This window comes from Cloeon dipterum, chromosome 1 (genome assembly GCF_949628265.1).
Source record: "Cloeon dipterum chromosome 1, ieCloDipt1.1, whole genome shotgun sequence".
Taxonomy (NCBI): Eukaryota; Metazoa; Arthropoda; class Insecta; order Ephemeroptera; family Baetidae; genus Cloeon; species Cloeon dipterum.
The window spans coordinates 13,898,241-13,922,167 of NC_088786.1; the positions used below are offsets into that span (position 1 = coordinate 13,898,241).

General features: G+C 38.0%; 2 protein-coding genes and 4 non-coding genes across 6 annotated transcripts; 1 reads left to right on the plus strand and 5 right to left on the minus strand.

Annotated features, from left to right (window-relative positions):
* The first annotated feature begins 1,423 nt into the window (after positions 1-1,423).
* Positions 1,424-3,163, plus strand: LOC135941417 (uncharacterized). The gene is made up of 3 exons (XM_065486934.1): positions 1,424-1,679; positions 2,026-2,204; positions 2,257-3,163. Exons 1-3 carry the CDS (start codon positions 1,491-1,493, stop codon positions 2,333-2,335), a joined length of 447 nt encoding a protein of 148 aa, XP_065343006.1. The 5' UTR covers positions 1,424-1,490; the 3' UTR covers positions 2,336-3,163.
* Positions 3,164-11,838: 8,675 nt separating this feature from the next.
* LOC135934128 (adhesion G-protein coupled receptor G2-like) lies at positions 11,839-14,585 on the minus strand. Its single transcript, XM_065475662.1, has 3 exons — positions 13,555-14,585; positions 13,290-13,501; positions 11,839-13,098 (listed from the first exon to the last, which is right to left on the minus strand). The coding sequence occupies exons 1-3, from the start codon at positions 14,562-14,564 to the stop codon at positions 11,999-12,001; spliced, it is 2,322 nt and encodes a 773-aa protein (XP_065331734.1). The 5' UTR covers positions 14,565-14,585; the 3' UTR covers positions 11,839-11,998.
* Positions 14,586-17,241: 2,656 nt separating this feature from the next.
* On the minus strand, positions 17,242-17,314 carry TRNAT-CGU (transfer RNA threonine (anticodon CGU)). The gene has a single exon. It is a non-coding gene; the product is annotated as a tRNA-Thr (tRNA).
* A 325-nt stretch (positions 17,315-17,639) lies between these two features.
* TRNAT-UGU (transfer RNA threonine (anticodon UGU)) lies at positions 17,640-17,712 on the minus strand. The gene has a single exon. It is a non-coding gene; the product is annotated as a tRNA-Thr (tRNA).
* Positions 17,713-22,544: 4,832 nt separating this feature from the next.
* TRNAT-CGU (transfer RNA threonine (anticodon CGU)) lies at positions 22,545-22,617 on the minus strand. Its single transcript has one exon. It is a non-coding gene; the product is annotated as a tRNA-Thr (tRNA).
* A 142-nt stretch (positions 22,618-22,759) lies between these two features.
* On the minus strand, positions 22,760-22,832 carry TRNAT-UGU (transfer RNA threonine (anticodon UGU)). Its single transcript has one exon. It is a non-coding gene; the product is annotated as a tRNA-Thr (tRNA).
* Positions 22,833-23,927: the final 1,095 nt, after the last annotated feature.

Here is a 23,927-nt window from a genome sequence, read left to right on the forward strand (position 1 = left end):
AACAGCTGCGCTATTGCACGCGATAAATGTGCAAAAAATAACAGTTGCGCGTGATATAATCGCTGAAGCATCAAGCACACCGTTCTCATGAGTAAATAAATATATAAATAATTGCAGCGCTCTTATCGCTAAGGGGAAACCTTTTTCGCGCATTTGTCAAAATCTGTTTACCTCTTTTGTTCCGGGGTGTGAATTTTCTCGGCATGTCTTTTGAAAAAATCACACTTGCACGCATCACCTAAGAAACTTGCATAATCCAATTTTTTAATCTGTTTCTTTTGGTAATAATTAAAATAAAACAAATCATAATTAGAGCTTTTGAAAAATCTCAATTTATAGAATCAAGTTGCATCACAGAACGAGAAAGTTGCTAAATTAATAAAATTATAGACTAGGATACTTATTAGACAACTACGGTGTACAACCTATAATGCATAAAAATTACACACGTATATTAACAATTTCAATGTAATATAGCACAAAACAGAGCTAAGTACAGCAAAATAGTATTCATAGTTAGAGTACTAATAATAAATTCTCAGCAGGCACCAAAAATGTATAAAAATACTATAAAAAACATAACTCATTCATAACGTACAAATTAATTTCCACGAGGGCTTCAAAAAATTTTCTCATGCCAAACAAGTTTTCTCTGAGGTAAATATTGTACTGTTATTGTGTTAAAATCCGTAAAATATTGGACATATGTCATCACACAAATGTGATATTGTAATATTTTCTCACGTCTTGCCGTCAAAATTAATGAAGACGTGAGCTTTGAAGTAGCGAGAGAATTTCCAAGAAATCAACATGTGTGTAAGGCCAATTTAATTTCTTCTAGCAGAAATTGATGCAGCAGTTAAAATGCAGAGAAGCAGTAGTTTCTGTCTCACGCCGAGCCCCCCCGCTGGTCAAATGAGGTCTCCTCAAATCTGTTCCCACACATTTCGGACCCTCTCGCCAGGTCTGCGAAGAGCGGGTGCTCAATTTTTCATACCGACTCTCAAAGCAATAAATGTCAAAGAACTAACCTGCGTCATTTTATATGCACGAGCACAGGTGTTAAAACAAAGGTACTAGCAAGTGGAGTCTTTTTTGTGAATTTATCATTTTGTAACTGGATCTGCATGAAATAAAGCTTTTCAAATTTATTCACAACCTCGATCCTAGAAAGAATCGGACACCTGTTGCAATCAAAGTAAATTTATGTCAGAAGTTTAAATTTCAAAACCTTTACGTGAAAGTTGTAATCCATTTAGGGCAATCCTAAATATTTTTTATCAATTCTATTTAAATTTTGGATTTCAAGAATTTACCTACGAAATCAACCCCATCAAGCAATCCCATATGTGCCTTATGCGCTTGCGCAGAGCAGCTAGCAAGATTTTAGGGGATTTATTGCTATCTATACTGCACAACCAATGCTTTCTCTTGACGAAAGAATTATTAGTTGTGTGACGATTGTAAACGGACTGTGACACTTCTTGAAAATGGTCCTTCAAGCAGGCTCCACAAAATTTTACACCTTCCCGAAATCAAGAGGAAGGGATGTCTATTTTCCATGCATTTCAGTCAACTTTCAAAAGCTAAAAGCGGAGGAGGAGGCATTGGCCTTTCAAATTGGCGAATTGAACAAGTACTTGAGAAACGGCACCAGAGAGGTTGTCGGGAGCGACGAGGTGAGATAATATTCCAGAATTTTGACAGCATCTCGCGATTCAGTTTTAATTCAGTTAAAGTCGGTTTATTTATCCAAAATGTTTAGAAATTAAATCATGGTTTTGAATTTTCCTTAGTTAAAATTACAAGCTCTCTGAGATTTTATTCTTATAGGCTTGAAGGCAAAATATCTTAAAAATGCGAACTCACAAAGAAAATTCTACAGAGTGCAAGAATTTTGAAATTATTGGCAATCTCCAGATTCCAAACTTCAAAGGGAGAAGAAAAAGTTGCATCTTGGAGAATCTAAAAAATATTTTTGAAATGTGTCATTATTAGTTGCTGATAGATATCTTTCTGTTACAGAAAAATGCATCCAAATTGTGCGCATATTGCAAGTCTAAGATGCAGGACAAAGGCTACCTGTTTGGAATGACAGATTTGGAGAAATTTGACAAGGTGTGCGATCGCTACAAAAACACCACGTTGCTGCAATTCATCAACATGGGGCGCCGCGTCTGCAGGCCCTGCGCAGATCTTGCCAAGTACTTGAATTGCAATTCATAGTAATCAGCTTGAACTAATATTCATTTTTAGAAATTCCATCGCCCTTTGCGAAAGTCATGACTGCAAAACAAACGGAATCCACCCATTCCGTCAAATTACTAGGAAGTAACTTGAAGTAAGGATGGCGGACACAGTGGATTTGGATCATAGTTACTTGATTGTTGGCTAACTGTAGACTTTTCTTCTGTTTGTTTGTTTTAATCGTACCAAACAGTAAAATGGGCAACAATCGAATCCAAAAATCGAGCTAAGGGAGTATCGGTTCCTGTGTCTACCTCCTTTAAGAACTGGACATCAAGTGCAGTAGAGGATTTAAATGTGAACAGTGATCAACAAACAGAAATGACGAAACTTCGTTCTAGAATTAGTTTATTAGCTTAGAGAAAAGAGATAATCTTGTATATTTTGCAATCATTTTACGCTAGTGAATTTCTCAACTACTGAAACAATTATTAGGATAAGTTTATTTTTTACATTTTTTCGAACTTTCCGTCTATTCAAATTTGTTTGCAAGTTGGTGAAACTTAAATTTTTAAGGCGATGAACAATTTGATTGATTTGAGCAAAGCAGTTTCTTTTGCTGTTTATGTTGGTTGTTAAAGCTTAAATTTCATGTGCGTTTTTGTGTAAGTTTCAAGCGTTACGATACGCTGAGAAAGCGCAGGTGTCGGAATGCACGTCTCAAGCATTTTCAATTTCTTTAATTGTAATGAAAATTAGAGGACCACTGTAACAGGTCATGCTTAAAGATTTTTAGATCGTATCAATCATTCGTGCTCTTGGTATAATTATTTTCAAGAGTGCAACAATTTAATACCACAAACGACTTTGTCACAAAAAACTGTACAAGAAAAAAATTGGAATATTATGACTATGAATCTTTGAAACTTTCTTGTTCATTTTTAGAGTGTAATAAAACATTCTGTAGAGGGTCACATGGTCACGTTTTTAATTTACGGAAGGAAGTTCCAAAATGATAATAATAATTTAAAATACTGCTGATATATCTTTGATATAAATTATATGCCCTTGAGGCGCAGTTTGATTTTTCAAAATTTTACAAAAAGTGATAAATAATAGCAATACTATGAATCAATTTGTTTAATTCTCTCTAATCATCAGGTTGAAGTTGTTAAAATGGTTAAGGAAAAATGACGTCATGCTCAGCAATCACAAGGGACATGGAAATAAACATTGTTCTCCACTTGAATTGCGATCATGTGTGTTGGTAAGCGATTTTCTCTTTTTATTATTTCTACCGTGGTTGAGGCATTTGCCATATAAAGAGCGGCTAAGTGTGTGGAATGCCGTTTTATAGCCGGTACAAAAAGAACGAGAAAGGTAGAAAGGAAAAAATATATACACGGCGACGACTGCGATTGGACAAAGAGAGTGCTCCGTACCATTTTGCCGCTCGTTTGCATCTGCACTCACCACAGCAGGGCAAAGTATTAACGAGGGACATACTCAAGAAGAAGCAGTACTCGCACTACTCGCACAGACACTTGGGCCGAGGCGGGGCTTGCGGGAGGAGGAGCATTTTTCAGCAGCATCTCTCGCGCTCCTTCTACACTTATCCGGATCGCTATCTCTACAAACTGCCGCTCCGGCATTCCGAATATTTTATAATTATAAAACACCTGCTGCTAATTTAATTAGGGCTGCTGGCAGTGATTCATTCTCGCGGCGTGGGTAGAGAACGAGAGACACCTTAATTTATCTCGCCGCAGACGCATTGGTTGATTGACACTATGGCAAACAGATTTCGCATAAATGGAACACCTGCACGCGTGGGTGTGGTTTGCAATTAGTTTCAGATTCCTATTTTGATTTATATCAGTTTTCATAATTTAGTAAAACAAAATATCTTCACAAAATATAAAAAGTGCAGTAGAAATCAAGAGGACTAAAGTTTTTTTTTAAGCAGAAATTACTAAAAATAATTAAAATCACCTGAAACTGGATCTAAATGAGCTCACTTTAGCGACTTTTGTTTGCGTAGAACATGAAGCTCGAGTTCCCCGCAACCCGCGCAACTCCGAACTGTTGCATGGTTGCATAGCCCAGACCTTCGCAGGGGCTTAGCGTGCCTATGGCAAAATGACATAAATGCAGCAGGAAAAATTCACTTCCTTCCTTTTCTGATAATGGTATCATTAAAATCAAATCAGGACAAAGCCGCAGGCATGAAAGTGAACTCGGGAAGGAAAAAATTGATGTGGTTGGGAATTTTATTACAATTTAAATTACGTGCAAAAACAAGTTTTCTATAGTGAAACGAATATGACATGTATACTTAAAATTCTAAAAAGCTTTATTCACTGTTAGATTATATTAGCAGCCCATAAATTTTGATCTTCAGAATAAATTGATGTTCTGTGTAACAAAAGAGGAAAATGAGAAACAAGCAATAATCAGTAATTAATAAAGACATTATCGTTATTTATTTGTGATAATTTATCACGCGTTTTCAAATTAGATACAGAGAATTTCTTTGTTTGAAAACACTGCATACCTGAAACGCTTTAGAAAGTGTTTCCATTACAAAATTGATCTTGTTTGAAAGTTCATATTTCGTAGCTTCAGTTTGTTTTATAAGCGCTGCACACGGTTAAGTTCTTGATAGCAGCGCCACAGTGATTTTTCAGGCCATCGGTTTGTTGATACCTGTGTGTCAAAGATGATATTAGTGCCTGGCAATTTATAAACATATTATGAATTTGTATCCAAACTGTAAAATTTATTTGGCGTACTACGAAATCAGACTCGGTTCAGCAGACAAAATTTTCAAGGCATAGAATTTTAAAGTTAAACTTCAAATTCCTCCGTCTCTTCTTGTAAAGAATTAAGCAGGGTTTAATTTCTATAGAAGTTATTAGCATTACTTTTTCAACTGCATTGTCTGTTTTGAGCCTGTTTTCAAGTTTTCTAGCATGCATTTTGTCTCGGCTGCATTGCGGGGTTCATTTTATTTCCATCAACCGATTTGAAATGCAAGCCGCATACGTACCACACACATGCAGCGCGGTCGTAAAAAGGCGCACTGCATTTACGTGGCAAGGAGAAAATGCGTGTAATCAGTAATTGTCTCTGTTGGGAATGAGCACATGGCGTGCATATAATGTGCATGAGTGCGTCGAGCGCATTTGCATACGCCGATAATTAGCAGCAGCAACGAATAACGAACGAACGAACGAACGATTCGGTGGCGGCCAACAGCAGCAGCTAATAATAATCACATTGTAATTTATTCAATTAGATGCTGTGATCGAGATAGCCGTATGGCGCATTTGTATTATTTGCGCCGCTTCCTGCCGACCGACACAGCTCGCCCGTCCATCCATCCATCCACTCTCGTTTCGTCGCCCCGCGCGTCTCGACGTGTGGTGCATTTTCACTTTCGAATTTGCGACGCCGCTCACCGCCAGAGTGACAATTGATAATTGTTTGCGAGACTCACAGCCTTCGTAGCAAGCAGGACCACACAGAGACTAAAATAATCGCATTTTGACATGCGATATCCTTGATTGCATTATAAAATGGTCGTTATTTTAATGCTAAACTCTGAAGCAAAAACGATTTACAGTTGAAAACTGAGAAGGTAATACAAAAAAGTTTGCATGTGCTTTAAATAAACCATATACGTTAATCAATGATGATCGATTGATCTGTTTCTTCATATGTGCTATACAAACAACAAATTTCATTTTAAAAAGCACTCTCTCTCTCTCTCTCTCTCTCTCACTCTCTCTCACTCTCTCTCTCCCAATTGAAAATCACGTTTAAATACGCCAGAGGGGAAACTTACCCCGTAAATCGCATACCGTTGGATAGATAGTGACAAAGAGGAATCAAAACCAAGCGAAAGAATCATTGACAAACCGTTTCGTTTTTCAAGAAATTTGGCAAAACTATAAATTTAACTGTTAGTTGGTCCTAATTTGATTTTTCACATTGTATTCAAACTAACAATTTGATCAACTGCTAATTTAACTGTACTAAACAGTTCAAATTTTAATTTCAATTGTTGACTTGTATCAATCCACTTTAAAGACTTCTTGAAGTGCTCAATTGTCATCATTTTGAAAAAGGAATTGAAGTATGTATGTATATATATAATTTAAAGAAACAGAATGACTTCCTGGCATCTGTTAGATCGACAGTTCATTTTAAATTTAAGCCCGTGTCGTTTTCATAAATAGTTTTTAAAGTTTTTACTTTCGCAAACAACAAATAGACTTACTTTCGTTGGTTCAAGACCGCAGAGCAGCTCGCAATCTAATTGGCAATATATATGCAAATGAAGTGCTGTTTCCGTGCAAGAAAACATATATTTTTTGCTCACGGGGGGTGCTTTTCGCTCGAGTTACCCGCTGAAGGGTTGGTTGCTTTTAGTGAGACGTCAGGCAACTTTATTTATCCTGTCTGCGCGGTGCAAACGATGATTTTATTCGGCGCGGTATGAGTGGCAGGACCCCCAACCTTGGCCGCCGCCGCACTTCTTTTCTCGCGTTCGTGCCGTTTTTTATTTATGCACCCCTCCGGGCCTGAATTGCTGATTTAGTCCACATTGTCTTTCTCTGGCACAATCCAACCGCCTCTTGCGTTAATTACGCCACTTCCTCCTTTCTTTCTGACTCTGCAAAGCTCCTTCTTGTCAAGCGACAGACATGTAAACTCGAAACTGCACCTGCCTTTGTTGAGCTCATCTAGTTTCGGCAATCAAATGAACGGAGAAAATTTGTGGATCCGGCGAAGAAGTAGAAGGTTACCCTAGAAAAAGTTAGTTTGATATTTTAAAAACGTTTTGTTTAAAAAATAGAGATTCGAGATTCAACCCGAGGGTGTTTTTTTAGGATTGCGATTTTACGATTTTATAAGAAACACGCCCATTCTTTTTTTCAATGTGTTGATAATGAGGATCAGAAAACAAATTTCTAGAAAGTTTCAGCTAGTTAGCTCATATAGTTCTGCAGGAAACCGGCAATCAAAGAAACGTAAAAACTAGTAATATAGATTTTTATTCTATCTGTTCTAAATGGGAATTTCGAGGTCATTTCTTCACTATCCAACCTCATTTCTGAAGGAGAAAAATTAATAGAACTATAAAATTAAGGTAAATTAACTAACCATTTTATGTTATTTGTTCAAGGGGCACAATGCCATAAAAAAGTATAGTTCAACCTGGAAGTTAATATCAAATATAATAAATTTTGAGTAAAAATGGCCACAATAATTCGTTTTAGATGGCCTATAACTTCTTTAAAGTAACCTGACTGTCCAAAATGATCCGGTATATTTTTACAACATATAAGCACCAATCAACATCAGCACGGTTCTTGGATGAAAATACGGAGAACACAATTTAGATAACAATCTGTGCTCACGTGTGTTGTGCGAACAATTATTAATAACATTGTTTGCTATTTTAGATTACGAGTTGCTTGCACTTTTTTCTTGCAGAAATACCACGCCAGTTTGATTAATATAATGCAGCAATTTTCCGATTTGCTCAGTGTGGGAACCAAGCATCAAGCGTTGATTATTTCTCGGCTGGAGTCCAACGCGCAAGTGTCCATAATGATGTGGCACATTTCTAACCAGTCTTTAATTACAAATCATCCTCCGCAGTATTAAGATATTAAGTTCCTTAACAAGCTCTCTGAGGAAAAAATGGCCCACGCAGCGATCAACTGCTGCGGCAGAGAAAAATGGCACAAAACAAAAAAGCAGCTCATTCGTTTGGCATGCAGCGCGATGTGTCTGGGCCGGGTAATAAAATAGATAAGAGACTCGATTTTAATGCTGCGTGCCGGCCTGCATAAGTAGGAAAAAAGTACAGATACAATCTCTTTATTCATGAAATTATTCACGCCTACTAGAGAAAAGTTATCTGAAAAGCGTTTAGGAAACACGAATGTTACAGCTTTGATAAGCGGCAGCGCAGTTAAAAGAGTCACTGAATGTGCATGTTTTTATTTTTTGTTTTGCCTCCGCGCACAATTAAAAACGTATATTATGCTCTTTGTATTTACGTGATTCACGTCCCGCGAACACGCTTAATATGCCGCGAGTTATCTGCCGAAAAGTGCGATACTGGCGCGTTTTTCCGCTGCTTGCTCTGCGCTCTCGCACTACTTTGCGGTCTGTTGCGGTTGAATATTTTTGACGTTTTTATTGATAAGATAAGTTTTAAAATTGCTACAGCATGCATATCACAAGTTGAGAAGTGTTAAATTTTTAAATTCTATTTCGCCCATACCGGGATTTTGTTGATTAAAATCAATTTATATTTTCATAACTTCAAAATATGTTATAGCATACGTTTGGCTGGCGATAGTCTCCGCAGGGTCTGTAGGTCCCATCCTTTTTCAGGACGAGATGCAGCGCGGAAGCCCAGTGCTGAGCCCCCAAAAGTCCACCAAACGTCTCTTCATTTATGACCCGCAAACTGACCGCACGTTTCTTGTGGACACCGGCGCAGAGGTTAGTGTCCTTCCTGCAAAGCTGCTTCCAAAAAGGTCCAGGACAACTGACCTGGTGCTCACTGCAGCAAACAACAATATAGTATTGACACGTACGGATTCATAACCCTCAACCTTACGTTTGGTTTATGGAGGAGATTTGAACACGTCGAGTTGCTGACGTCGACCGCCCAATATTAGGGGCTGAATTTTTGGCCAAGATGGCCGTGCACTTGGACGAGGGGACTCTTGTCGATAAGATAACCAACCTTTCGGTTGAAGGTATCGCCGAGCCCTCAAATTCACCCTGCTCTGTCAAAATGGTCGATTCGTCGAACGAATACTACAGCACGTTGAAGGACTTCCCTGAACTTTTCAAACCACCGGATCTCAACCGACCTGTCAAACACAAGGCGATTCACCGAATTCCTACCACAGAAGGCTCTCCTCATCACGAAAAATTCCGTCGCCTCGCCCTAGACAAGCTAAAAATCGTCCGTCAGCTCTTCGAAGAAATGGAGCAGCGAGGAGAAGTACGGCGAGGGGAGAGTGACTATGGGCTTCCGCGCTGCATCTAGTCCTGAAAAAGGATGGGACCTACAGACCCTGCGAAGACTATCGCCAGCCAAACGTACGCTATAATGTAATAAACGCGAATTGGCTATATTGCCAGGAAACCTTCTGGAAATTAGCCTTGTTATTGATCGCAAAACTGTGATTCGATCTATACTTTGAAAAAAGCAGCGATGATTATCTTTAGCTTTTAACATTGCTTCTCTTTGGCAATACAACTTGAGTACTAGAAATTTCAAATTCATGGAGGCCGCCCTTATAAGTTTTTGAATATTTCATGCGGCAGCCATATTCCACCGAAATTCGTAATAAATCGTAAGACACACAAAATAAACATCTCGCGCGCGCGACGACGGCGGCGATACTTTGCATATAATCACGTGAATCAATCTCTGAATTAACTCGAAAATTATTCCGGCAGCGATTTGGTGAAAACATTAAAGAAACGAGTGAGCGTATGATGTTCTCTAATAAAAAATAACAACTCGAGCCGCGCAGTACACGTATATGCAAGCAGTAAAAATATTATTGGAAGATGCTTCGGCGTCGATAACAGGGAAATATGCAGATTGAACCGACGGGGTGGGAATAGATAGTCATAAAACGATTATCAGGGATGAAATTTTTAGTTTCTGTTCACGGATGGCTTTCGTTTGGTTTTACTTAGATGAAATTTTTTGAAATGAAAGTCCACGATGTAATTATGTCACTATTATATTGTTATAAAAATTAAAAACTAGCTGTGAGAAAGTTCCGCCGTCCTGAAAATTTGAAGGCCGAAAGCAGGAGACCAACATATTTCGGGTCCTCATCAGCAGCTGGTAAACTAATGTTTTATAGCATTCCTTACCATTGCCAAGATAAGATGGAAAGTTAAAAAACAAAGCTTTTCAATTGGAAAATTAAAAATTTCTTAAATTGAAAGTTTGGAAATCAAACATTTACTTTGAGTGGGGTGCGCTGAAAGGTTTCATAATTTCACAGTGCGAACCTGAAATCTGGCAAAAGTACTACAAGTTCCAGATTAATCAATTGTGCATCTTTTATTCAGTTCCAACCTCTTGGTTCTGGAATCAGCCTAGAAATCCCGTCCCTAAAGAGCACTTTTAATAAAATTAAGCAGCTCAAGCGTCTGCCACTCTATCACCACGATCGTAATTGTATTTTTAAATGTGTGGCAGTGCTGCTGAAAACTGGCAAATATCTTAAAATTATTATAATATGCGGCTTATCGCCCTCTACAATGGAGGTGCGAAAGCAATTTCGCTGCACAAATTGCCATCGTTTTACGGCAAAGTGAGAAGTGGAAGACGAAAGCATGGCTGGCGCACGCAGATGGATTTTGTTTTATGTTGTTTAAGGTAAAATTAGACGGAGCAGAGCGGTCTTAAGCAGGGCGAGATAATCGATAAAGCACACACGGAGAAGCGCAACCTATAATCAAAACTTATAAAAACCCATAGATCAATAATTTCTGATTGTGGAAAGTATTCCAAGAGCAAAATTCGCCCGCCGGCCGTGATATTTATTTTCGGTAAAAGCACCAGGTGAACCAGCCTTTTCGTTTTAGGCTTCAAACCGACGATGTTCGGAAGCAGAGGAACACCTGGCTCATACTCGATGCTAATACAGAAGTTTATACTCGTAGAAATTATTTAATTTAGATGGAATTCGACTGCTAAAAATTTTAATTAAGTTTAATTTATAATTTAAAAAAATGTGTCACGGAACAAAACAAAAACTTGTTAAACTTTATTTTAACAACAATTCTTTGAAAATCGAAAGTTCGCTGGTATTTAACATATATTTAAATTATTCTTTTCTCAGAACAAAACTGCTCTCATACAAGCTTAAATTTTGACATTAATTGTGCCCTTAGCAATAGAAAATGCTGGTGCAAGCCAAGAAGAAATCTCACAATTAAGACTTCCTCGTCAGCTTTCATGATCCACCGCATTTATTTTGACGCGCGCAGAGGAGAGCAAGCAATAAAATTACGTTTTATTATCGAAACTGAATAAATTAGTGAGCGTACTTGTATAAGAGCCAGCTCTTTCATTGTCAGCCAACAACTGTAATTATATCATTTCGCGAACCGCTCATTAAGCAGCCTCACTCAGCCTTCATTACCATAAAGATGCGTGTTTCATTCAGTACATCCACGTGGTCGCCGAAAGTGAATTCTGCCAGCTCGACTTAATTGCGTGGCCAGATGAAAGGTGCTCGTGGCTCGTGCGCAGAAAATACACCGAGATGAGCATTTTTTGTCATCGCTCATGAAGATCAAAAGCGGAATCGCGCGCCTTTCAGGGAAGTTCGTGTCGCTGGCCTAGATGCAAAAAAAATCCAACACCTGCGGCTTAACAACTCCAGAGTCTAGATTATTATGATGCCTGATGTAAAAACTTGAAATCCACTCTAAAAAGTTTGAAATATAGTAAGTATGAAATGTAATAACCTCGTTTAACATTGAAATTATAATGCAAAATATATAGGATTTTAGTAATACCTTCCCTGCCGGGAAAAATTAAGGAAACGCGTTTCAAACATTTCATACATTTTATTTTACATTTACAGCAAGAGGAAAACGGAAACCATTAGCTTCAAAAGATTGTGGCTGTTCACAACCACTATTGTTAATAAGTAAGTACAATGTTAAATTATAACTTAAAAGTAATATTTTTAAAAAACCTAATTTATGTACAGAGTCGCTTTCATGAATAATACAATTTCATTTATTTTTGCTCACTGTCATCACTCTGTATGGTGATTCGCAGTTTGCTGCTAGCAACAGAAACAGTTTGTTCTGAATTATTAGAGTTAATAAACGAGACTGATGCCAAAAGGTCGCGGTTGTTTTTAAACGTGGCCAGCCAGAATGCTCTTGCTTTTTTGTTTAAGGCAACCATGTATATAAAGTAAGTCACTCCTTGGAATGTAACTGTCAAATTAAAAAGTACAGTAAAAACTTCCTGCAGCGCTTCTATATACTGACATAGGGCGAAAATCCAACTCAGACCTAACAAGACGAATAGGAAGAACAAAAGTTTGCACACTTGTATATTTTTGGTTGTGCTGCTCTCATGCTTCCGTGGACTGTCGTTTGTGCCCATGAATATGTTTTTCAAGATAAGACAAAAGATAACCAAGTTAACCAACATTATGGTGACTACAGGAGCGAGAATCGTGACGAAGAAAGTGACATCTTGAGGCAGACAGAGTGGCGGGCCGTGATACTCATCCCAATGGGTGGAAATGACGATCAGTAGGCCAGGCACCAAGGGGCAGCCCCACGCGACCATCGAAGACTTTGAAAAAAGTTTCGGCACGCGGTGGGCAATAACCTGAACCAAGCGCTTGTACTGCAGATAGCCGGCCACCAGCATCCAGAAGAAATTCACCAGAATCGCGTAGTGCAAGAAAAAACCCATGAAGATGCAACCGACTCTGTTTTCTTTTTGGACATCAGCAGCCAAGGATAAGAGGAACATGACCATCAAAAAGGCCAAACTGATGGCCATTTGCAGCAGAATCTTTTGACCTGCACCCTTCCGCCACTGTGGAGAGCCGGCAGCAGTGACAAAAACGCCGCTTAGTCCCAGCAAAGAGATGCTGCAGCCAACGATGCTGAGTACTTCGAACGGTTTCGATTCTGAATTGACATCTTCATGGCCCATCAAAAGCAGGCTGCCAAAGTGCGTTAGGTGGTAGCAAATACACTCATCTATGAATCCATCGCTGACAGTGTAGGATATGTTGTGGTGACACCCCTCATTAGACCAGTTTCCGTTTCCTTCGTTTGCCTCGTAATCCCAATAAACACATTGCCCAGGTTCTAGAAAAGGATAAAAAATAAGAAATATCGAACAGAAATTTCTTCTTAAAGCTGCGCAAAAATTATGCCCTTATCTCTTTCTACCAAATTACACATTTTTTATTTTGATCAGAGCCCATTTGAAGCATATAAATTCTCCAACTGACTCTTATAACTAGAGATTTTTATTCAATTAAGTTACGAAGATTTACCTGGAAAGTTTTTGCTTCTATTGAACCACAGAATGATCGGCTGTGATAAGTTTTTCACATCGATTATCTTTTGCGTCGAATTTCCAACGGTGACACTAATGACGCTTGATATAAAGTTGGGTTGAAACAGCACTTGCGAGTCCTCTATCAAAATAGCATTCAGCTTGAGTGACTGATCTTCTAGTAACTCTCCAGGTAGTTTTAATCCAAGGCTAACATTGAGTCATGAATTTATTTTAGGATTGCAGTTATTTTAATCGCTCACCTTAATTTTGGAGTGAAAATATTCGCTTCAGATGTTTCATTCTGGATAAGAGACAATCCTTGGTTTTGTGACCCTCTCTCAAGGAATAATCCAAGTGCTTTGCTCTCAGCTATATTTACTATCCCTATTGCAATATTCTTGGCCACAACTTCATAGGTACTGTTTTTTATGTCTAAATTGGCGATTGTCAAATCCAAATTGTCCAAGAGTTCTTTCCTCTCCGATGGCGTCCATTTCTTCACGTCGACGTCAGTAGTCAAATAATCAATGTTCTTGATTTCCTTGGTCAACGTTTCTGGATCCGTTATATTTGTGATAGTTTGTGAATAGTTCTGAACGCCATATAAAGTCTCAATAAAATAACCAGTGAAATAATAACCAACACATTTAGCTATTTTGTAACCGTTCTGATGTGTCTCATTCCATTGAAGTGGAACATTATCAGCAACTTGACAAAATTTTACATTTCTTATCCAAGCAATGCTTTTCTTGTTAAAGTTTTCCATTCGGCCGAGGTCCTGCTTGAGATAATTTAAATACTTTTTATACTCAGACACAGTGATTTTTGATTTTTCCTTTAAAAACTTGGATGTGAAATGAACAATATTCATATCATTTGCGACTTGCTTTGCAGTAAAATGTTCTGAATGAAATTTCGCAAAATCAAATAAAGGTGAGAATTTGGCAACATAATATAGACGATCCATTGCTTTGAGAATTTCCGAAACGTTTTTACTATCTGGATAGTGCACGTCACATAAAATCCACCCTACAGGCTGATCATATAGCAATTGAACAAAACATTTCTGCTTCATATTGCAATCCATTGATGTGAAATCTTTTGTGTCTCTTTTGTTTTCATATTCAGAAAACTTGCAAGTGATGTTAGGCCTCAGGACCCCTTTGCCATAAACGTGAAGAACAATTATTGTACCGTTCAATGGTTCCAAGTTCACTTGCACTCCTTTCACCATGACGAAATATGCAGCAAAAACACACCAGAAATACATTGTGCTGAGTGTTGAAGTATATTCACCAAAATCCTTCAAGCAACTGAGTGTAAAATGAAGTTAAATTGTAAGACCACATATTGTCGATGATAAAAAACCACAGCGAGTAAATTTCATACTCTCAGTGGCACTGCATAGACTGCTATAAAGAGGAAAGGGAGTTTTAATAGCACATATAGAAGAAATTTAAAACGTTCAGCAACCTTTAGCTTGGAGTCCTCTTTCTAAATTATTAATTTAATTAGTTTTTGTCTCACTGTAGTGTCTCTTCTTGCAGACTTTTTGTTCTGATAGAAGGTATAATATAAATGAATGACTGGAAAACAAAGAAACATAATTTTGTAATGAAGACAGAAAATATTTTTGCGTTTTTCAGAAATGTTTCCAAATAAAGATGCCCATTGAAAATAAATATTTAAATGCTACATGATAAGTTGGTTTTCAACTGTCAACCAATCGGGAAGAATAATTCAATATAAATTAATGAATGCCAAATAATCAAATGCTTATTCTCTTCATTACAAAGTGGGAAGATCGTGAACACAAAGAAAAATAGAAGCCTTAATGCAGACATAATGTTGTGCTTCGTCTTAATCAAAGCGTGGCCAAATTAACTTTCCTCGGACATATTACCTTTTTAAGTAATTACTGAAATATACGCGTTGAGAGGTGGTAACAATCACTTGTGCTGAATTTAAGAAAGTATTCTTGCAACCTATGTTCTTTGGTCAACCGAGAGAGGAACTCCAATATTTTCAGAGTATGAGTGGATTGATAGCGACGAAGGTGATCGTGGTTGCACGCGCACAAACAATGTGTGGTGGAGGGTGGCTCAATTTATTCACGCGCCGATGGCAATCGCTGGCGGGAACTGTTAAAAATTACAAATCTGCGGTGGCACTTTGGCACATTCCGCGAATATCTCGCGAGATCCATCATCGCGATTTATGCCGGGCTGTCTCATTAAATTTGCGCGGCACCCGAGATAAAATGCAAATGGATAATGAAAAATGCGCTCGCGCCGCGCACCGTCGCGGAAATTTATTTTGCTCGTTAGCCGACGTGTCCCGCGCAGGAGAGAAGCAAAGCAAAGAATGCCGAAATAATAAACGAGAGAAGATGAGACCTCCATTTTAATATTTAGCATCCATTGTGTCTGGGCCAACAATGGGGGGCTAAATTTTGCCAATTTTTTCGCGTCGTGTACGTATTCGGGTGTCATTTTAACAAGATAAACACCGCTCGGGTGTCTCGGCTTTTGTTTTTTCCCACAAGATGCGTGCGTGAAGCGACTAACCGCGGCGCGATTGCGATCGCTGAAAGCAGAGAAGACTGTCGTAGAGGAAGGCTCACAATAGTTATTTTGAATGTGTACACGCCGAGCAGCGGCCGCCGTTTATTATTTTATTTATTTTTCCAGCATTATAAGCGGCCGAATTATTTATGGGACCAGTGCAATTTCGGCGCTATCTCGCGAATAATTTTCCCTATGAAATATTAACGTGTTGCCTTTTCAACAAGTTTCGCTGCCGCGCCAAGTGAGAAATAATTCTTGTTTTCCTCTCTCCCTCGACGCATTCAATTAGCCGCTTGCATTATTTTTGCTCGCTTTAACAATGGACCAATGCCGTGTTCGCGGCATTATTCTTCTCTCGCGCCTGCTGCTTTTCGGCTTCACTCACCAACTCTGATTTTTTTGCAGTGTCACTGACACCAAACGAACAAAAATAAATCACATTAACGATATTTTTGTCATGGCTATCACCATATTTTCTGTAATAATGTAACGTTTCACTATGAGCCTAATTATGATTGTAGATGTAAGTTCTGTGGCGAGACTTGTGAAAAATATCATACATATCCAAAAGTGTACAGCAAGAAAACTTACTTTGAGAGAAGCAGCGAAAATTTGTAAAAATTGATTAACCTTTACATGTAGAATGTTGCACGCATATTTTGCGTTTAATAAACCATTAATTAATTAATTAACGATATTTTTAAAGCGTTTGCAAGTGAGTTAAAATGGGGAGTCTTTTTATTTACAAATTAAATGGAGTAAAATGTCGGTTGTTTTTAGTTTCTGATGTAGTCCGTCGAAACCATCGCAGCTTTTGTCCTTACTGGTACTTCCTTATTATGCATAAACTTGATTTTAATCTACCCGCGCCGTTGCAAATTTGAACCTTTGTTCCATCAGAGTAGCGATGACAGTAATTTTAAACCAACAATAACCCAAAAATCCTGGACCTTGGTCCTAGATCCAATGTCGTTCTCTTAGACTGATACAATTATTTGTTTTTTATAGCACTTTCTTTGGAACAGGCTCTGATTGACCATAGCGCGAAAGGCTAAGATCGAATTCGAATTTTTACGCATAATAAAAAAGTAAAGGAATCGGTGGGTCCATTGAGGGGTTTGGAGTTTTGAATGACTGATTGAAATAATGTAGACTCCTGTCAGGGTTTTACATGACGATATTACGATCGCATTAAATAATATTGACTCCTATTGAATTGCCAAAATAAAGCCAAGTTGGGCTTACTACATATATTTTCATGAGATAAAATTAACTCATTTTGCAAAAATGAGTTAATTTTGCTAGAAAATGTTTTGTGAAAATTAGAATTATCATCATGACAAGTTCTTTGCGTTTTGACTGTATTATAAAAAGGGCCCATGCCTTCAGAGAGGATCGAACTCTCGACCGCTGGTTTACGAGACCAGCGCTCGTACCACTGAGCTATGAAGGCGTAGTAAAAACGTATGGTTGTAACCAAAAATGTTCAAAATATATACTCTCAAGTGGAAAAAGCTGTTGACAGCCACTGCGACCGTTGAGCGAAACGATAAAAATGGATGATGTGTAGTTCTGATGGCGGTAAAATTTGGCATCACTCAAAAAACAACAAACATTAAAAAGTTGCACTGTTGAATATTTATTGTTGTCCTTTTCTCGCAAGAAGTAGAATTAAGTTGGGTTGTTGAGTTAAATGTGCAATTTTACCGCCACCAGGACGCAATATATGGTGGAAATTATAATTTATTATCTCTAATCAGCTTAATTATTAAAAAATCTGCCTCCAGAGAGGATCGAACTCTCGACCCCTGGTTTACAAGACCAGTGCTCGTACCACTGAGCTATGGAGGCTTATCAACAGGTGTTCATTATCACCAGATTCACACTAATGGTTTGGAGCAAACTTCCTCTTCCCAGTGATGAGGCCGGGAATGGGCGAAACGTCAAATTTCCACTCTCGCGCTCGGCGCTCGTGCTGTGCAAGAATACATATCACTATTTGCCGCCTATAATTTAATCTATAATTTTTGCACTTCCTTTTCATTCAATCAATGATTTTCTTTAATATAACAAAAGTTGAGCATCAATTTTGTTTTTGCATGCAACGGGTAGCAGGAATTCCTGTTCGTAATACTTTGCAGAATATAGGTAATCTTTGAATTAGTATCAGTTTTTAGTTTTTCAACCTTTATTAGATTTATTTCTTACAGAAAATCAACAAGAAATATATTAAATAAATAAATTGGCAGACCTAAAATTGTCAAAAATAACATATTTTCAATATTTCTTTGTTCAATGATAACCTTATATGTTCAGGTGGAATTGAGCCATAATCAGTCAAAGCAGAAAATTTCTGTCCAGGGGTCGATGGATTTTGATGAAATTTTGTTTGCGTTAATTTTGCCCTAATTGTACTACAAAACAGCTGAGAAAACTCGGCCTTTCCATTTTTTGCGGGTTTTGCGGGCGTTTAAGTGTCAAAATCTGGGAATTTTGAGTACTTCATAACTTTGCTCAGGGTAGTCCTAGAACAAAAATTTAAAAACCCGTATTTATTCCAAATTTTAACGTTTTTAGCTTTATTTTTTCTGCTCTACAAAATGGCTACGAAAAAAATAAAAAATTCCAATTTATTCATTTTCAAATTTGAGTTTAAAATCAAAAAATTAATTTTTTTTTACCTTAACCTTTGACCTACCACTTTGAGGTCAATGTAAAAGTTTTTTGCCTCGTTGAGACGAGTTTACGGGTTTTTTAATTTTTGTTCTAGGACTACCCTGAGCAAAGTTATGAAGTACTCAAAATTCCCAGATTTTGACACTTAAACGCCCGCAAAACTCGCAAAAATTGGAAAGGCCGAGTTTTCTCAGCTGTTTTGTAGTACCATTAGGGCAAAATTAACGCAAACAAAATTTCATCAAAATCCATCGACCCCTGGACAGAAATTTGCTGCTTTGACTGATTATGGCTCAATTATAATATTTGTATTATGGTTAATTATAAAACCTACCAAATTGCTGCTTACCGCGCGGCAGTAAAATTGGAGATGAGATGATTCGCGGACAATTGTAAAAGGTTTGGATTAAACCGTCGCAGCTAGGCATAATAGACAAGAGTGGCTGGCATTAAGGCAGAGAAACAAGCGTTTAATTAAATTAAAAGCAAACTCCAGCAGACGCGACGACGGCAATAAAAGCACAACAAGTGACTGAAAGGAACACATTTATACAGCATGTTGGCCGTCTGAATTAATTTGACGCCAAAACAAGTCCTTAACTATTTTACAGCTGGCTCGTCGAATTTAATATGGGCGGATGCTGGCTCTTGCTAGTTGGCCATATAAAAACCTTCTCCTGCGTATTTTATTCGCTCTCGCGCTCGTGGAATTAAGACGTAATAAATATGCATAAAACTGCATGTGGCCACGCCACGCCAGGCATAAATTACGCGTATGTGCGGACCGTGTGGCCATTGTTGTCGCACATGTGACGAAACCGGTCAAAATATTAGGCGACACGCTGTTTGCACTGGCTAATTTGCTCTCTGAATGAAGCAGTTTTCCGAGGCAATTATTAATTTTACTCACTTTATTCTTACGATGAGATTTTTTATTGTTTTACTCCTCATTTCTGTCATGAATCACGAAAGTCATCTGCAGAGCTGCTGCAGAGTTTTTATTTTATGTTACAATCACTGTCAAATAGCTATTTAACACCTAGAAAAATGAATAAATTTTTTAGAGCAAATTACAGACAACGTCTTCAACTAAAAAAAGGCCTTTTATGTCTGAATTGGTTTTTATTTTTCTGTTGGCGTGGTGCTATAAATTAAGTCTATATTCTCGTCTGATCAAATCAGTGAGTTTAGTCGGTTGGTTCACTTTCAATAACTAACTAGAAGAGCAAAAAAGCACAAAATTATTATTCAGGTTTTTCTATATCGTTATGAATAAAAAGAAAAAAAATTAAAAAAATTGATTTTTTCCGTCCAAAAATATTTCAAATTGGCTAAAAATATTGTCTCACCGCGAGCAGTCATAGGAAGAACCACAAAATAACATGAATATTTTATGCAAATTCTTTTGGAACAACCATAACCGCTGAAAAATTTCAAGAAATAGCCGAAACGTTGAAATCCCATACCAAATACGCCAAATACGATTTTATTGCAAAACACGTTCACTCGTTTTTCTCTGCGTGGTTACTATGCCCTCTATACTTCTCTCATCCTCCCCAACGTGACCGTAATGCCCAGATTTATGATTCATGTTGACTCTTCTTCCGTTTAGACTGCTCACATTAATACTCTTTGCCGTCAACACATTAATGGAATCCAGGCACTGCAAACCGGGACCTGGTAAGTAGTGGAAAAGTAGAACATGTTTTTGTTTCAATACATACAATAAAGATGTAAAAATGTTCCTCAAGAGTTATCAAACAATTTATCACCTCTTTTTTTAACGATTGCGCTGATATTTGCTATTTGTCTGGATGGCAATGTATGGGCCAAATAGCCCATACTATTATAGAGCTATAATAAAAATAATTTAGAAACTAAAAATACAGATTAAAACTAAAAATGGCAATGCTTTCTATATATACTGCAAAAGGGCACTTATTGCTAGTCTGAAAAAATAAATAATGATCAGCGGTGGGTCGTCCAGCGAGACTTTCATTCTGATATTGGTTAGCATCAATCTACTGGACACACACTACTTAGTTGCACATAATGCTTTAACGAGAGCCGCTCTAAAGTTTTCATAAGAGCAAATTGCCGCTTTTCACAAGCATGCACGAAAATTGAACCTGGCCGTGATTGATCGCCGTGTGTGCGCGCGCGCTGAGAGAAAATCAAGTTTGGCCACGGTGATAATTTTTTACTCATTACGGCCGGGGCCGTTTGGTAATAATCAAGGCGATGCATGCAAGTATGTACAGCATGTCTCAGGCAGAGATGAGATGAGAAGTCGGGAGGGGGCGGAGGCTGGGAAGGCATGCAGAGCCATCAATAGCCGCGCATAACAAGGCATTAACGTCTGGATTAAGATCTAATGGGCGAGATAAGTAATAAATATAGCTACGGCGGCGGCCAGCATCGATCAAAAACACACAGGATTCGTAATAATTCACACAAATAATCACGACGCCGCCGCAGCCGAATAAATCATATCTCGATTTTGGATTACACGTTTACAGGATCGCGCAGATGAATCGGCGCGCAGATGCGATAAATATTCATGTCAATAATAGTTTTTACACCTAACACGCGAGCCAGCCACGAAACTAAGGCACACACTTCTAGGGATGTGAAAAAAGTTTCTTCAAGCGTTTTTTTCTGTTGTTACATGTCCTAATTAGTAATTGTATCAAGTTAAAAGTGTAAATTAATGATAAATCATTAAAATAGATTATTGATTTTTATTTTTGAATATTCAGGACAATAAAATTGGTTGACAGGTATTTTATAAATCACCCCTTTTTCCAAAATAATAATAATTTTTCCAAATAATTTTAGGAACTGTGATAAACTTGTGCAAAACATTCATTACAAACCTTAGCTAAAGTTAACAGCCAATTTACAAATTATACTCTCGTCGTGAGGTCGAATCTAGATGCAAAATTGGTTTGATTTTCACTATCTTCCACACCCCCGAGAAAAATAGAAAGGCTCACTTTCTACATTATCGAAGTTTCAGCTCGCCCGCTTTTTATGTTTATTCTTTTCTCGCAGGCGTGCAGCGATCACACTTCTAGATTAAATATTTATATTTTCACCGGTGAAAAATGTTTCTGACTGCTGCTAAAGCGGTGATAAGCTCGTTTAGATTTGGCCTGATATCAAAACGCGCGGGCCGTGCACTCGCTCGCAAACAAACACACTCTTGGATAATTTGTGTTTTGTGCTATTAATTGTAGGCGGAAAAGTACTACGATTCGTGCACAAACACATACTCGAACACCACTTTTTCCTTCGTTTTCAACTCGATGTGGACAATAAATAAATAAAATTTGTTGGCAATGTGGCAATACACGCGTTTGTGATATCAATCGGGGACGCTGAATTCCGAGAAAGTTTTAATTGGAAAACAAAAACGCTTCTAGCTTATGGCTTCCATCTTGATGGAAAACTAAACGAAAATCACACTGGGGTATAATCTAAACAACTTTTCAATACAGAGGGGGATATTTTAATCAACTACAAAATATAAGAATCTAAATTTAACAAATGTTTTTTATTCAAAACACTTCACGTTTAAAATACTCATCCAAATATTGGGTTGATTTACACTAAATTCTGCATTTTTTTCTTGGGGCCAACAAATATTAATATTTTCAAAAACCATACCATATTTACCTTGTACAATTAATAAATAATTAATTTATAATTTAGTTATGTTAAAAATTAATACAGCCAATGTAAATAATACAAGTAGTGAAATAAATAAAGCTGAAACTTGGCCCGAGAAAAAAAGGCTGTCACTTAGAATGAAAGTTAAGCAAAGCCTTGCACTTGGTAGTAAAATCGAAAAATCTTCTGACGTGAAATAAAATAAAATCGAACGAATTATTTATATGTGAAATAATACACATTATGAGCAAAAATATATTCAAATTTGCCTTTCGCCTGGTGTATAGGATAATCAGCTTTGGGTTTTAAAAAGCAATCAATTAAAAAAGTCAACGTGCCTTCAGAGAGGATCGAACTCTCGACCGCTGGTTTACGAGACCAGCGCTCGTACCACTGAGCTATGAAGGCTTGAAAATGATGCCAAAACAGTAACAAATTTCATGCGAATTTACAGGAAAAAGTTAAAAAATATGGCTGCCTTCAGAGAGCGTCGAGCAAAACGATAAAGTGGTGAAACTAGTGTTTAAAGGGTACGATTTAATTAAAAAATTGCCTCCAGAGAGAATCGAACTCTCGACCCCTGGTTTACAAGACCAGTGCTCATACCACTGAGCTATAGAGGCTTATAAAGCTGCATATAATATCATCAAATTCACACTAACGGGTTGATGCAAACGTCCTCTTTCCGGTGACGAGGCCCGGAATGGGCGAAACGTCAAATTTCCACTCTCGCGCTCGGCACTCTCCGTGTGCGAAAATGACACTCGTTGACTCATTGCTGTCATTCTTTAATTGCACTAATCTAATTTCATGTATAATTAATGAATTCTCTTGGTTGAGATCGATAGTTGTTAGACTCATAAAGTTCCAAATAATAACATTGCTTTTGCACGAAACTGGGAGCAGGGAAAAAACCTGAGAAAAAAGGCTGCCACCTACGCTGATTGTTATGCACAGTCTTGCACTTGGCTGTGAAGTTGAAAAATCGGCGAATCTCGATGCCCGGCGGCGACGTTTGAAAAGCACATTGTTCGCGTTGCTGCTCTCGGTACATTTCCCAGCCGAGGTGGAATCGTGCCGCGCGAAGAATGTGTTTTCTCCGTCTTATCAGCGGCCAATTTCGTTTCATATTTACGGCTGAGGGGGAAAACACAATATGCGCAAGAGGCGCAAAGGTGAAATTATAATTTGTTGTTTGCACTGCGGCGCGAACGGCCCGTGGCTGGTTTTCCTGCACTATTGACGGCCGAGTCCTGTAATTAGCCGGCACTCACGCTTCTTTTTGATAAAGCGCGAATCTTCGTTCCTTTCTCATAAATATATTCAAATGTATGATCCACTCGTTCGCTTGCTCGCGCGCCAGAGAGAAAGACGAGAGATAAGTGGTAATATGTGTTTTGGGAGGCGGGCTGTAATTTCGGTGTCTCATTAATAATGACGCCACGCATTCTGCTGCGAGCCATGCTCCAAACGGACACAACAACGCAGGTGCTGCGCGCTTATGGAATTCTCTTCGCTCCTCGTGGCTACATGAACAAAAATTTGATATCCACGCTGGTTTTGCTTGACCTCTCTCAACCGAAAGGTGATCCCAAAGCTAAAGCATGACAGCCATTTTATTACAAATTCACACATTTAAAAACAGAATAGTTAAAAGAATTCGTGCAGAATCAAAAATGAATCCAGGCACAATAAGCTTTCTTGCTAGATTTGTACAT